At 41.2% G+C, this 15929-nt stretch overlaps 1 protein-coding gene across 1 annotated transcript in view; it reads right to left on the reverse strand.

The window, feature by feature from the left end:
• Positions 1 to 577: 577 nt before the first annotated feature.
• LOC129843425 (uncharacterized) overlaps positions 578 to 15929 on the reverse strand; it is a 109460-nt gene continuing 94108 nt past the window's right edge. The window contains exons 17-19 of the mRNA XM_055912139.1: positions 9586 to 9632; positions 4348 to 9106; positions 578 to 2329 (exon numbers count right to left, since the gene is read on the reverse strand). Coding sequence (XP_055768114.1) covers positions 8550 to 9106; positions 9586 to 9632 — 604 coding nt within the window. The 3' untranslated portion in view covers positions 578 to 2329; positions 4348 to 8549. The remainder of the gene's footprint in view (positions 2330 to 4347; positions 9107 to 9585; positions 9633 to 15929) is intronic.

Raw genomic sequence — 15929 nt, forward strand, 5'->3', positions numbered from 1 at the left:
GTGACGTAGTTTCCCCATGAGTGACAGAACACTGAGCCAATCACGGCGCAACGCTTGTATTTCCAGCTGGCTTTCCCCTCCACCACTAAAAAAGCACTGAGCTGGGCTGAAACACCTGCATTTTGGAGGCACCTTAATCAAGAAATCAAAAAAGAGACCAAATCAAATGTTATTTGTCACATACACATGGTTAGCAGATGTTAAAGCGAAATGCTTGTGGCATTATGACCATGTTTGTATTTGGCTTTGATATATATATATATTTTTTACATTGTTTGCAAACTGATATGTGACACATATTACTGCCAAAATAACATGTAAAACAGCCAAGCCCCCCCCAAAAAACATGTATTGTTTGTAAAAAAATGTGGGTCTCATGCCTGCCTTGAATGACAGGACACCACTGTTTGATACCCTTCCTCCTTTTACAAGCAGGCATGTGAACAAAATCAACTAGCATATTTAACCAAAAAGACTCAGCGGACTGGTATTTCCCCCCTTTTTGACACATCGTGATTAATGTGTAAAAAAACAACAACACTGCTAGTTAAATAAAATAATAAAAAATGAAACTGAATTAGAATTACTACCTTTAATAACTCCATAATGAAATAATTGTATCAAACCACACTATAAAGTCAGGTCAGAGGTCATTCAACCCCTTTAAATTACTGTTTCTTTCCTTTTCCTTTCCCCCGACCTCAGACTAATTATTTTAAAACATTTAAAACATTTCATACATTTTGTATAGCAGGTTTACATATTTTTTTTCAGTACATTTCTCTTCAAAATAATTTAAGTGTCAATTAAAACTCAGAAAATAAAACAATCCCAGAGCCCTATTTTCAACATGTTGCATTGATTTAGTCTAAATATAAACCCTGTAGTTTATCACATCTATTAGATCCTTCAACAAGTTGGTTCTGTCTTATCATTGATTTAGTCTAAATATAAACCCTGTTGTTTATCACATCTATTAGATCCTTCAACAAGTTGGTTCTGTCTTATCATTGATTTAGTCTAAATATAAACCCTGTTGTTTATCACATCTATTAGATCCTTCAACAAGTTGGTTCTGTCTTATCATTGATTTAGTCTAAATATAAACCCTGTTTAACACATCTATTAGATCCTTCAACAAGTTGGTTCTGTCTTATCATTGATTTAGTCTAAATATAAACCCTGTAGTTTATCACATCTATTAGATCCTTCAACAAGTTGGTTCTGTCTTATCATTGATTTAGTCTAAATATAAACCCTGTTGTTTATCACATCTATTAGATCCTTCAACAAGTTGGTTCTGTCTTATCATTGATTTAGTCTAAATATAAACCCTGTTTAACACATCTATTAGATCCTTCAACAAGTTGGTTCTGTCTTATCATTGATTTAGTCTAAATATAAACCCTGTTTAACACATCTATTAGATCCTTCAACAAGTTGGTTCTGTCTTATCATTGATTTAGTCTAAATATAAACCCTGTTTATCACATCTATTAGATCCTTCAACAAGTTGGTTCTGTCTTATCAGCTTAATATTCAATAATAAAACATTACTTGGACTAACTTTATTTTAAACACTGTTCCATGTAATGGAAACAGATGATTGTTATAGATGACATTACCTCCCATTCAGCTGTTTATACCTCTGCTCCAAATGTCCCATTTTGTCCCTTACAGTCTGTTTGAGTTCAGTGAGTACTACTTCCTGTCACTAGCAGCTTATCTATTTTGTCAGTCTGAAAGCTCAAACCTATTCATTATTTAACCTTGTATTGAAACCCCAGCTTCTTCAATTCACTAAAATATGGCATTATCAGAGTGCTATTCAAAAACCCACTAACAACATATTACCATTCTATCACGTTTCAGGTAAGACCCAGACTGTGTTGACGTAACAATGTGTATTACAGCAACAGGGGCGGGCAAATGACAGATCAAGGCAGGGAGGGGTCAATAATCCATAGTAGTGGGGCAAAGGTACAGGATGGCAGGCAGGCTCAGGGTCAGGACAGGCAGAGGTCGGTAATCCAGAGTAGGGGCAGAGGTACAGGATGGCAGGCAGGCTCAGGGCCAGGCAGAGTGGTCAGGCAGGCGGGCTCAGGGCCAGGCAGAGTGGTCAGGCAGGCAGGCTCAGGGCCAGGCAGGTGGGCTCAGGGTCAGGACAGGCAAGGGTCAAAACCAGGAGGGCGAGGAAGAGAGAGACTGGGGAAAAGCAGGAGCTGAGACAAAAACGCTGGTTGACTTGACATACAAGACGAACTGGCAACAGACAAACAGAGAACACAGGTATAAGTACCCAGGGGATAATGGGGAAGATGGGCGACACCTGGAGGGGGTGGAGACAAGCACAAGGACAGGAGAAACAGATCAGGGCATGACACATTCACATAATGTCAACACTCATTAGATACTACATCAACCCTCTTTATCAATGTCTTTGTCAGGGTCACTTATCGTAAGGTTTCCAAAACAAAACAAACCAAACATGAGAATTCTCTCCTTTATTAGAAGGCCTTGTTTTCATTGTAGTCGACCCGAACAATGTTACTCTATATTTTTATTACCACCCTCTGTTGGATATTCACTTTCTGCTTCACACTTATTCAAATGTTTATTATTTTAAGATTACCATGTAATGCCTCACATTTATAAAATACATTGGTCAAATTCAGAGGGGAAAACATCAACTTTGGAGGGAGCCCACTCTCCAAGGCAGCTCTTGAGACCAGGTTTCTTTCTGATTATATCTTTCACAATGAATGGCCTGGCACTGTCCATCCGTCCCCAGTAGATGGCGGTCTCCGTCCATAATAAGTCTGTCGCCTGAGAGCGTAGACCGGAAAACAGACACTTTCCATTTTGCCTACTCACGAATTGGTTTAGTACTTCAACATTTGGTGTATCAATAAAAACTTAAATCGGGAGTACAATAAAATAAAATAAAATTATAGCCTAAAGTTTAAAAACAAATCTCTCAATGTTTCAACGGTTCTATTTAACAGGGCATAGGTTTTGTTTCAAAATGTATTACCAAGACGGAGGAAATCCTATAAGCATGTAATGTTATAAGCTGTGTTGGAATACCCATACTAACATACTGTCTACTACATACGTAATGAATACCCATACTAACATACTGTCTACTACATACCTAATGAATACCCATACTAACATACTGTCTACTACATACGTAATGAATACCCATACTAACATACTGTCTACTACATAGATAATGAATACCCATACTAACATACTGTCTACTACATACCTAATGAATACCCATACTAACATACTGTCTACTACATACGTAATGAATACCCATACTAACATACTGTCTACTACATACCTAATGAATACCCATACTAACATACTGTCTACTACATACCTAATGAATACCCATACTAACATACTGTCTACTACATACCTAATGAATACCCATACTAACATACTGTCTACTACATACGTAATGAATACCCATACTAACATACTGTCTACTACATACATAATGAATACCCATACTAACATACTGTCTACTACATACGTAATGAATACCCATACTAACATACTGTCTACTACATACATAATGAATACCCATACTAACATACTGTCTACTACATACGTAATGAATACCCATACTAACATACTGTCTACTACATACGTAATGAATACCCATACTAACATACTGTCTACTACATACATAATGAATACCCATACTAACATACTGTCTACTACATACCTAATGAATACCCATACTAACATACTGTCTACTACATACGTAATGAATACCCATACTAACATACTGTATACTACATACGTAATGAATACCCATACTAACATACTGTCTACTACATATGTAATGAATACCCATACTAACATACTGTCTACTACATACGTAATGAATACCCATACTAACATACTGTATACTACATATGTAATGAATACCCATACTAACATACTGTATACGACATACTTAATGAGTATATAATACATACTATACACTATTAGTTATTTTTAGTATACTGTAAACCAACAATATAGTTTCAGTTGAGCGTACTAGAGCTTCGCCTGTCTACCGGAAGTTGATGCTGTTGCTATGCAACCTCCTGCTTGCTTGTTAGCATAACAATTGACTAGCTAAACATTTTACGATTTGTGTGTGTTCATGAATTCTATCTGGAGTGCCAAAGTGCACTCTGGGCGTTTGTAAATCTGGGCGTTTGTAAACTCCGATTGTCCTGATCGGAGCGTTCAAAGGCAGTCAAGCACCGAAGCTAACTAGCTAACGTTGGCTAGCTACTTCCAGACACAAATGAGAGAAGACCTCACTCTGACCATTTTACTCACCCTATCAGAGCTGGTTAGGCTGTTTCCTTTTTATCCAGAGCGCTGGTAACTGTGCTGCTGGCAACAATTTAATTACGCTTTGTTTTGCCGACGTTTACTGACACCGGCCATATTCAACGGGTGTTGAGCGTTCGTAAATTCATCAGTTATTCTGCGTGAGAATGCTCTGAAACGGGAGTAGATAGCCAGAATGAACAATGTCCATTGAAACCACAACAACTATACCACTTAGCTAAGAATGATGTGAATAATCAAGTCAATAAATGTTGGGTAGTTTGTTAGATAGCAGAAATGTTATATACTGCCTGATAAGTTCGATGTATTAGTAGACGACTAACGTTAGGTAACTAGCTAACCCACCGGCACATATTGATGTAATGCTATGCGGATAGTAAGGATAGCGTAGCTAGCAAACTGTCAGCCAACATAACGTGCATTGTAACTTATTTGAAAAGTAATTTCTTTATTACATTGCTCAACATTTTGTTAACATTTGTGAAAATTAGTTAAAGCAATGAATTTGTATCCACTCTCACCGGCTGCATATTTAAATAAAGGTAAAATAAAAAATATTTTCCTACATTTTCTTCAAATCTGAAAACGTTGTGAAGCCACGCCCATTTCTTAAGAATTGCATTATGGTCCCTAAAAGGACGAAACAAGTGTCCACTGCATGCATACTTCGTATTTTGGTGAATTTTGTTCGACATCCGGGAACTTTTGGCAAACTAACTATATCCATTGTATGACCAATTAGCATCCTATATACTCAATTCACGTCACAAATAGTACGGTTAGTGTGGTTAGTATGGTCAGTGTGAGTATTCGAACACAGCTATAGTTTTATATTATTATTACTTTATCAAATCTATTATACAGACTCAAAATTATAGTACTGAATAGCACATACAATTTATCATGTTTTCATCTCTTTACAGAATCCAGTTTATAAATATTAGCTACTCATGTCACTCCATATGGAACAACTGTTGAGCATCTGAGTTTATGGTTGTTAGTGGGGGAAAGTGGTTGTGTGTGTGTGTGTGTGTGTGTGTGTGTGTGTGTGTGTGTGTGTGTGTGTGTGTTCTCAGTGGTCAATCTTCCCCCTGCTAGGGAATTAAAGATGTTAGGGACAATATAGGATGAATCATAATAATTGTTTGCTTTAATAATAATTGCTTGCCTAAATGTACTTTTTGTAATGGAAATACTGGTAAGAGGTAACAATCCTTTGCATGTACTACCTACATTATTACAAATATTAATTGATAATTATGGAAATTTAAGATCAGCAGGATTTTTTGAATATATAATTTGTAATAGCGATATATAATACAAATGAAGGTGAGGGTGATGGAAATGCTTTTGGCGGCTCATCTGCTTCTGTTCTGTGGGTGGCACTGTGTGCTCATTTCCAAGGATGGGTCCCGGTCTCTCGGGGGCCCTGGGATCCGGGGGGGTCGGGGTGGTCTGTCACTGGGATGACAAGCCAACTCGGGATGGGGAAGGGTTTTAGAAGGTGGAATAGTGGGGAACAATTAGAGGTTTACTTAGTATCAATGCAAATATCATGGTACAGCTACAGTTGAAGTCGGAGGTTTACATACACTTAGGTTGGAGTCATTAAGACTCGTTTTTCAACCACTCCACACCTTTCTTGTTAACAATCCATAGTTTTGGCAAGTCGGTTAGGACATGTACTTTGTGCATGACACAAGTAATTTTTCCAACAATTGTTTACAGACAGATTATTTCACTTATAATTGGACACTCAATCACTATGGTACTTTTTAATGGTGAGTTTACCAACATATATTATGATGAATAGATTTGAAACTTGTGTCTTATTATGGTAAATGGTGAAATAAGAATGACCAGTTATAATTGTAATGGCTTAGCAGATAAGAAAATAACAATATTCCCTGGCTCAAAGAGAACCAATATAATATCTATTGTTTATTGGAAACTCATTCAACAAGTTTAGATGAAGTTGTGTGGAAAATGGACCGGGGAGGAGGGTGAAGGGTGAAATATACTTCTCTCATGGGCAAAGAAACTCAAAATGGGGTGATGATTTCAATTAACAGTAATTTTGATCCAAATGTGCAAATCGTCCAAACAGATCATCAAGGTGTTATTGGACCATAAACAGATACGGCTCATTAACCTTCACGTACCAAATAATGATGATCCACGTTTGTTTGAAAATATCTACAATAAATGATCAACCCTGCAAACAGCACTAGACTGGATTATTATGGTAGGAGATTATAATACTGTTTTAAAAACATAGATATATTGGAACTAATGGATATATGGAGGCTAAATATCCTGACCTAGTTAGATATACAGTGGGGGAAAAAAGGTATTTAGTCAGCCACCAATTGTGCAAGTTCTCCCACTTAAAAAGATGAGAGAGGCCTGTAATTGTCATCATAGGTACACTTCAACTATGACAGACAAAATGAGGGAAAAAAATCCAGAAAATCACATTGTAGGATTTTTAATGAATTTATTTGCAAATTATGGTGGAAAATAAGTATTTGGTCAATAACAAAAGTTTATCTCAATACTTTGTTATATACCCTTTGTTGGCAATGACAGAGGTCAAACGTTTTCTGTAAGTCTTCACAAGGTTTTCACACACTGTTGCTGGTATTTTGGCCCATTCCTCCATGCAGATCTCCTCTAGAGCAGTGATGTTTTGGGGCTGTTGCTGGGCAACACGGACTTTCATCTCCCTCCAAAGATTTTCTATGGGGTTGAGATCTGGAGACTGGCTAGGCCACTCCAGGACCTTGAAATCCTTCTTACGAAGCCACTCCTTCGTTGCCCGGGCGGTGTGTTTGGGATCATTGTCATGCTGAAAGACCCAGCCACGTTTCATCTTCAATGCCCTTGCTGATGGAAGGAGGTTTTCACTCAAAATCTCACGATACATGGCCCCATTCATTCTTTCCTTTACACGGATCAGTCGTCCTGGTCCCTTTGCAAAAAAACAGCCCCAAAGCATGATGTTTCCACCCCCATGCTTCACAGTATGTATGGTGTTATTTGGATGCAACTCAGCATTCTTTGTCCTCCAAACACAACGAGTTGAGTTTTTCGACACTGTGCTCCAAGTCTCCACCCTCTACGTGTGTGGGTGAGTAAGTGGGCCGAGTATAAGTGGGATGTATGAGAGACAAATATGTTGGCATCTCATCCACTTCTGACCACTAATGAACAACTTTGACTTAGTGTTCCATTACATCAATAAATGACTGGTAAGTTAAGGGTAACACACCCAAGTGCTCCTGAGTGGCGCAGCGGTCTAAGGCACAGCATCCCAGAGCTAGAGGTGTCACTACAGACCCTGGTTCATTCCCAGGCTGTATCTCAACCGATATAATAATGATCGGGAGTCCCAAAGGCAACACAATTGGCCCAGCATCGTCTGGGTTAGAGGAGTGTTTGGCCCAGCATCGTCTGGGTTAGGGGAGGGTTTGGCCCAGCATCGTCTGGGTTAGGGGAGGGTTTGGCCCAGCATTGTCTGGGTTAGGGGAGGGTTTGGCCCAGCATCGTCTGGGTTAGGGGAGGGTTTGGCCCAGCATTGTCTGGGTTAGGGGAGGGTTTGGCAGTCATTGTAAAATAAGAATTTGTTCTTAACTGACTTGTCTAGTTAAATAAACACATAAGAATAGATTGAATCATCATGTTGTGTTTGACACAGGGACCACCTGACACAGGGACCACCTGACACAGGGACCACCTGACACAGGGACCACCTGACACAGGGACACTGAAGAGGAGTCATACACTGGATAGAGGGGTTTACACACTAGAGAGATATTCATACCACACACCCTGGATAGAGGGGTTTACACACTAGAGAGATATTCATACCAAACACCCTGGATAGAGGGGTTAACACACTAGAGAGATATTCATACCAAACACCCTGGATAGAGGGGTTAACACACTAGAGAGATATTCATACCAAACACCCTGGATAGAGGGGTTAACACACTAGAGAGATATTCATACCAAACACCCTGGATAGAGGGGTTAACACACTAGAGAGATATTCATACCAAACACCCTGGATAGAGGGGTTAACACACTAGAGAGATATTCATACCAAACACCCTGGATAGAGGGGTTTACACACTAGAGAGATATTCATACCAAACACCCTGGATAAGAGTGATTAGAGTGAAACATCATGTTGTGTTTGACATTGGAAACACCTGACACAGGGACACTGAGACACCAGAACCGAAAAGATGAAACCCTGGATAGAGGGGCTCAGTGAATGTGGAGGTGAATGTGTACAGGTGGGTCAATGTGTCAGAGGAGGCTCTATAGAAGGACAGAGTGCCGGCTGGCCAGTCCAGATACACTGCTACTCTGTGGGAGTTGGAGGGGGGGACGTCTATGGTAGTGGAATTCTTATTCTGCCAGGCAGTGAAACGGTTGTCAGAGCAGCGCAGACTCCAGGACTTGACATTGAATCCAAGCCAACAGTCATCACCCCCTTCTCTCCTGCTGATTCCTTTATATGTCACTCCTATATCAGCCTCTCCCCCACTCCACTCTACCTCCCAGTAACAGTGCCCAGTCAGACCCTCTCTACACAGCACCTCTCCACAGTGCTCAAATCTCTCTGGGTGATCAGGATACGGATGGTACTTTCCCATATGTGTCACCTTTTTGTTACCCTCAGACAGAAAGCAGTATCTGAATACTGTGTTTGAGTCCAGTGTGAGATCACAGGCATCTGATGGATGAAACCAGACACAATATTAGAAATCATCATCATTCACATTAGAATGTTAACTCACTTTTCAATAATTAATTTAATGTAGATGTTTCTAGGTATCAAAAGTAGAAGTTAAGGTAACTTGAGACTTGTTGAATGATCATATGTTATACTGTATGTTAATATAAAACACACTTATTCACATTAATTACACACACACACACACACACACACACACACACACACATACACACACACACACACACACACACACACACACACACACACACACACACACACACACACACACACACACACACACACACACACAGTCAAAGCAACTCTTTGTAAACTTTGGTGTCCCTGATTTCTGCTTCTGTAGAACTACAGCTGATATTTAATGTGCCCAAGTAAGTAATGATGGTGGTCTTTGACTTTGACTTAACTTGAATTAAGTCTTATTCTTAGTCATATTCTTCACAGCAGTCAACACTCACATTTTCTAAGTCCAGGTTTCATTGTGTTCTCTCCACCATGTTCCACACTGTAGCGGTAAGCAGAAGAACAGACAGTCATTGAGTGATACACCTGAACACACACACACACACACACACACACACACACACACACACACACACACACACACACACACACACACACACACACACACACACAGACACACACACACACACAGACACACACACACACACACACACACACACACACACACACACACACACACACACACACACACACACACACACACACACACACACCTTTGTCCAAGTGGTGGTCAGAATGTTTGTCTTAACTAGCCTGAGAAGTCCAACATGAATATATGAACATTATATGAACATAAACCAAAGCCATAAACCCTACATACATATTAGGTGACAGAACAGAATGTCACCTTTTATTTGAGGGTATTTATACATATCATATCGGTTTAACCATTTAGAAATGAAAGCACTTTGTGTACATAGTTCTCCCATTTGAACAAGTCATAATTATTTCACTTATAAATTCACTTATAGTGTATTAAAGTAGTCATAAGTTTAGTATTTGGTCCCATATTCCATGCCTGCAGTGATTACATCAAGCTTGTGATTCTACTAACTTGTTGAATTCATTTGCAGTTTGTTTTGGTTGTGTTTTGGATTATATTTTTCCAATAGAAACTGAATGGTGAATAATGTCCTGTCATTTTGGAGTCACTTCACTTGTATTGTCAGTAAGAATAGAAGATGTTTCTGAACACTTCTACATTCATGTGGATGCTACCATGATTATGAATAATCAGGAATGAATTGTGAATGATGATGAATGAGAAAGTTACAGAGGCACAAATATCATAACCCCTCTGTTATTGGTCATGGTGAGAGGTTAGTGTGTTTTGTTGTAGCCTCTGTTATTGGTAATGGTGAGAGGTTAGCATGTTTTGTTGTAGCCTCTGTTGTTGGTAATGGTGAGAGGTTAACATGTTTTGTTGTAGCCTCTGTTATTGGTAATGGTGAGAGGTTAGCATGTTTTGTTGTAGCCTCTGTTATTGGTAATGGTGAGAGGTTAGTATGTTTTGTTGTAGCCTCTGTTGTTGGTAATGGTGAGAGGTTAGTATGTTTTGTTGTAGCCTCTGTTATTGGTAATGGTGAGAGGTTAGCATGTTTTGTTGTAGCCTCTGTTATTGGTAACGGTGAGAGGTTAGCATGTTTTGCTGTAGCCTCTGTTATTGGTAATGGTGAGAGGTTAGCATGTTTTGCTGTAGCCTCTGTTATTGGTAATGGTAAAAGGTTAGCATGGTTTGGTGTAGTCTCTGTTATTGGTAATGGTGAGAGGTTAGCATGTTTTGTTGTAGCCTCTGTTATTGGTAATGGTGAGAGGTTAGCATGTTTTGTTGTAGTCTCTGTTATTGGTAATGGTGAGAGGTTAGCATGTTTTGTTGTAGCCTCTGTTATTGGTAATGGTGAGAGGTTAGTATGCTTTGTTGTAGCCTCTGTTAATGGTAATGGTGAGAGGTTAGTATGTTTTGTTGTATCCTCTGTTATTGGTAATGGTGAGAGGTTAGCATGTTTTGTTGTAGCCGCTGTTATTGGTAATGGTGAGAGGTTAGCATGTTTTGTTGTAGCCTCTGTTATTGCATCATTCATATCTCAGGGCCAGAGACTATAAGGACTACCAGTACTGAGTCAATGTGCAGGGTACCAGGTAGTTGAGGTAATAATGAGACTATAAGGAGTACCAGTACTGAGTCAATGTGCAGGGTACCAGGTAGTTGAGGTAATAATGAGACTATAAGGAGTACCAGTACTGAGTCAATGTGCAGGGGTACCAGGTAGTTGAGGTAATAATGAGACTATAAGGAGTACCAGTACTGAGTCAATGTGCAGGGGTACCAGGTAGTTGAGGTAATAATGAGACTATAAGGAGTACCAGTACTGAGTCAATGTGCAGGGGTACTAGGTAGTTGAGGTAATAATGAGACTATAAGGAGTACCAGTACTGAGTCAATGTGCAGGGTACCAGGTAGTTGAGGTAATAATGAGACTATAAGGAGTACCAGTACTGAGTCAATGTGCAGGGTACCAGGTAGTTGAGGTAATAACGAGACTATAAGGAGTACCCGTACTGAGTCAATGTGCAGGGGTACCAGGTAGTTGAGGTAATAACGAGACTATAAGGAGTACCAGTACTGAGTCAATGTGCAGGGTACCAGGTAGTTGAGGTAATAATGAGACTATAAGGAGTACCAGTACTGAGTCAATGTGCAGGGTACCAGGTAGTTGAGGTAATAATGAGACTATAAGGAGTACCAGTACTGAGTCAATGTGCAGGGTACCAGGTAGTTGAGGTAATAACGAGACTATAAGGAGTACCAGTACTGAGTCAATGTGCAGGGGTACCAGGTAGTTGAGGTAATAACGAGACTATAAGGAGTACCAGTACTGAGTCAATGTTCAGGGTACCAGGTAGTTGAGGTAATAATGAGACTATAAGGAGTACCAGTACTGAGTCAATGTGCAGGGTACCAGGTAGTTGAGGTAATAACGAGACTATAAGGACTACCAGTACTGAGTCAATGTGCAGGGTACCAGGTAGTTGAGGTAATAATGAGACTATAAGGAGTACCAGTACTGAGTCAATGTGCAGGGTACCAGGTAGTTGAGGTAATAACGAGACTATAAGGAGTACCAGTACTGAGTCAATATGCAGGGGTACCAGGTAGTTGAGGTAATAATGAGACTATAAGGAGTACCAGTACTGAGTCAATGTGCAGGGGTACCAGGTAGTTGAGGTAATAACGAGACTATAAGGAGTACCAGTACTGAGTCAATGTTCAGGGTACCAGGTAGTTGAGGTAATAATGAGACTATAAGGAGTACCAGTACTGAGTCAATGTGCAGGGTACCAGGTAGTTGAGGTAATAACGAGACTATAAGGACTACCAGTACTGAGTCAATGTGCAGGGTACCAGGTAGTTGAGGTAATAATGAGACTATAAGGAGTACCAGTACTGAGTCAATGTGCAGGGTACCAGGTAGTTGAGGTAATAACGAGACTATAAGGAGTACCAGTACTGAGTCAATATGCAGGGGTACCAGGTAGTTGAGGTAATAATGAGACTATAAGGAGTACCAGTACTGAGTCAATGTGCAGGGGTACCAGGTAGTTGAGGTAATAACGAGACTATAAGGAGTACCAGTACTGAGTCAATGTTCAGGGTACCAGGTAGTTGAGGTAATAATGAGACTATAAGGAGTACCAGTACTGAGTCAATGTGCAGGGTACCAGGTAGTTGAGGTAATAACGAGACTATAAGGACTACCAGTACTGAGTCAATGTGCAGGGTACCAGGTAGTTGAGGTAATAATGAGACTATAAGGAGTACCAGTACTGAGTCAATGTGCAGGGTACCAGGTAGTTGAGGTAATAACGAGACTATAAGGAGTACCAGTACTGAGTCAATATGCAGGGGTACCAGGTAGTTGAGGTAATAATGTGACTATAAGGAGTACCAGTACTGAGTCAATGTGCAGGGGTACCAGGTAGTTGAGGTAATAATGAGACTATAAGGAGTACCAGTACTGAGTCATAATCATGGTAGCATCCACGTCAATGTAGAAGTGTTCAGAAACATCTTCTATTCTTACTGACAATACAAGTGAAGTGACTCCAAAATTTTAATTTTAATTTTAATTTCACCTTAATTTAACCAGGTAGGCTAGTTGAGAACAAGTTCTCATTTGCAACTGCGACCTGGCCAAGATAAAGCATAGCAGTGTGAACAGACAACAACACAGAGTTACACATGGAGTAAACAATAAACAAGTTAATAACATGGTAGAGAAAAATGAGATTCTATATACAATGTGTGCAAAAGGCATGAGGTAGGCAATAAATCGAGTAATTACAATTTAGCAGATTAACACTGGAGTGATAAATCATCAGATGATCATGTGCAAGAAGAGATACTGGTGTGCAAAAGAGCAGAAAAGTAAATAAATAAAAGCAGTATGGGGGGTGAGGTAGGTAAATTGGGTGGGTAGTTTACAGATGGACTATGTACAGCTGCAGCGATCGGTTAGCTGCTCGGATAGCAGATTTTTAAAGTTGTTGAGGGAGATAAAAGTCTCCAACTTCAGAGATTTTTGCAATTCGTTCCAGTCGCAGGCAGCAGAGAACTGGAAGGAAAGGCGTCCAAATGAGGTTTTGGCTTTAGGGATGATCAGTGAGATACACCTGCTGGAGCGCGTGCTACGGGTGGGTGTAGCCATCGTGACCAGTGAACTGAGATAAGGCGGCACTTTACCTAGCATAGCCTTGTAGATGACCTGGAGCCAGTGGGTCTGACGACGAACATGTAGCGAGGGCCAGCCGACTAGGGCATACAGGTCGCAGTGGTGGGTCGTATAAGGTGCTTTAGTAACAAAACGGATGGCACTGTGATAAACTGCATCCAGTTTGCTGAGTAGAGTATTGGAAGCTATTTTGTAGATGACATCGCCGAAGTCGAGGATCGGTAGGATAGTCAGTTTTACTAGGGTAAGTTTGGCGGCGTGAGTGAAGGAGGCTTTGTTGCGGAATAGAAAGCCGACTCTAGATTTGATTTTGGATTGGAGATGTTTGATATGAGTCTGGAAGGAGAGTTTGCAGTCTAGCCAGACACCTAGGTACTTATAGATGTCCACATATTCTAGGTCGGAACCGTCCAGGGTGGTGATGGTAGTCGGGCGTGCGGGTGCAGGCAGCGAACGGTTGAAAAGCATGCATTTGGTTTTACTAGCGTTTAAGAGCAGTTGGAGGCCACGGAAGGAGTGTTGAATGGCATTGAAGCTTGTTTGGAGGTTAGATAGCACAGTGTCCAAGGAAGGGCCGGAAGTGTACAGAATGGTGTCGTCTGCATAGAGGTGGATCAGGGAATCGCCCGCAGCAAGAGCAACATCATTGATGTATACAGAGAAAAGAGTCGGCCCGAGAATTGAACCCTGTGGTACCCCCATAGAGACTGCCAGAGGACCGGACAACATGCCCTCCGATTTGACACACTGAACTCTGTCTGCAAAGTAGTTGGTGAACCAGGCAAGGCAGTCATTAGAAAAACCGAGGCTACTGAGTCTGCCGATAAGAATATGGTGATTGACAGAGTCGAAAGCCTTGGCCAGGTCGATGAAGACGGCTGCACAGTAATGTCTTTTATCGATGGCGGTTATGACATCGTTTAGTACCTTGAGCGTGGCTGAGGTGCACCCGTGACCGGCTCGGAAACCGGATTGCACAGCGGAGAAGGTACGGTGGGATTCGAGATGGTCAGTGATCTGTTTGTTGACTTGGCTTTCGAAGACCTTAGATAGGCAGGGCAGGATGGATATAGGTCTGTAACAGTTTGGGTCCAGGGTGTCTCCCCCTTTTAAGAGGGGGATGACCGCGGCAGCTTTCCAATCCTTGGGGATCTCAGATGATACGAAGGAGAGGTTGAACAGGCTGGTAATAGGGGGTGCGACAATGGCGGCGGACAGTTTCAGAAATAGGGGGTCCAGCTCTCTCAGAACATCTGCTATCTGGATATGGGTAAAGGAGAAGCTGGGGAGGCTTGGGCGAGTAGCAGCGGGGGGGGGGCGGGGCTGTTGGCCAAGGTTGGAGTCGCCAGGAGGAAGGCATGGCCAGCCATTGAGAAATGTTTGTTGAAGTTTTCGATTATCATGGACTTATCAGTGGTGACCGTGTTACCTAGCCTCAGTGAAGTGGGCAGCTGGGAGGAGGTGCTCTTGTTTTCCATGGACTTTACAGTATCCCAGAACTTTTTGGAGTTAGAGCTACAGGATGCAAATTTCTGCTTGAAAAAGCTGGCCTTTGCTTTCCTGACTGACTGCGTGTATTGGTTCCTGACTTCCCTGAACAGTTGCATATCGCGGGGGCTCTTCGATGCTATTGCAGTTCGCCACAGGATGTTTTTGTGCTGGTCGAGGGCAGTCAGGTCTGGAGTGAACCAAGGGCTATATCTGTTCTTGGTTCTGCATTTTTTGAACGGAGCATGCTTGTCTAATATGGTGAGGAAGTAACTTTTAAAGAATGACCAGGCATCCTCAACTGACGGGATGAGGTCAATATCCTTCCAGGGTACCCGGGCCAGGTCGATTAGAAAGGCCTGCTCGCAGAAGTGTTTTAGGGAGCGTTTGACAGTGATGAGGGGTGGTCGTTTGGCCGCGGACCCGTGGCGGATACAGGCAATGAGGCAGTGATCGCTGAGATCTTGATTGAAGACAGCAGAGGTGTATTTGGAGGGCAAGTTGGTCAGGATAATGTCTATTAGGGTGCCCATGTTTACGGATTTAGGGTTGTATCTGGT

The sequence above is a fragment of the Salvelinus fontinalis genome, unplaced genomic scaffold (genome assembly GCF_029448725.1).
Source record: "Salvelinus fontinalis isolate EN_2023a unplaced genomic scaffold, ASM2944872v1 scaffold_0134, whole genome shotgun sequence".
In the NCBI taxonomy this organism is placed as follows: Eukaryota; Metazoa; Chordata; class Actinopteri; order Salmoniformes; family Salmonidae; genus Salvelinus; species Salvelinus fontinalis.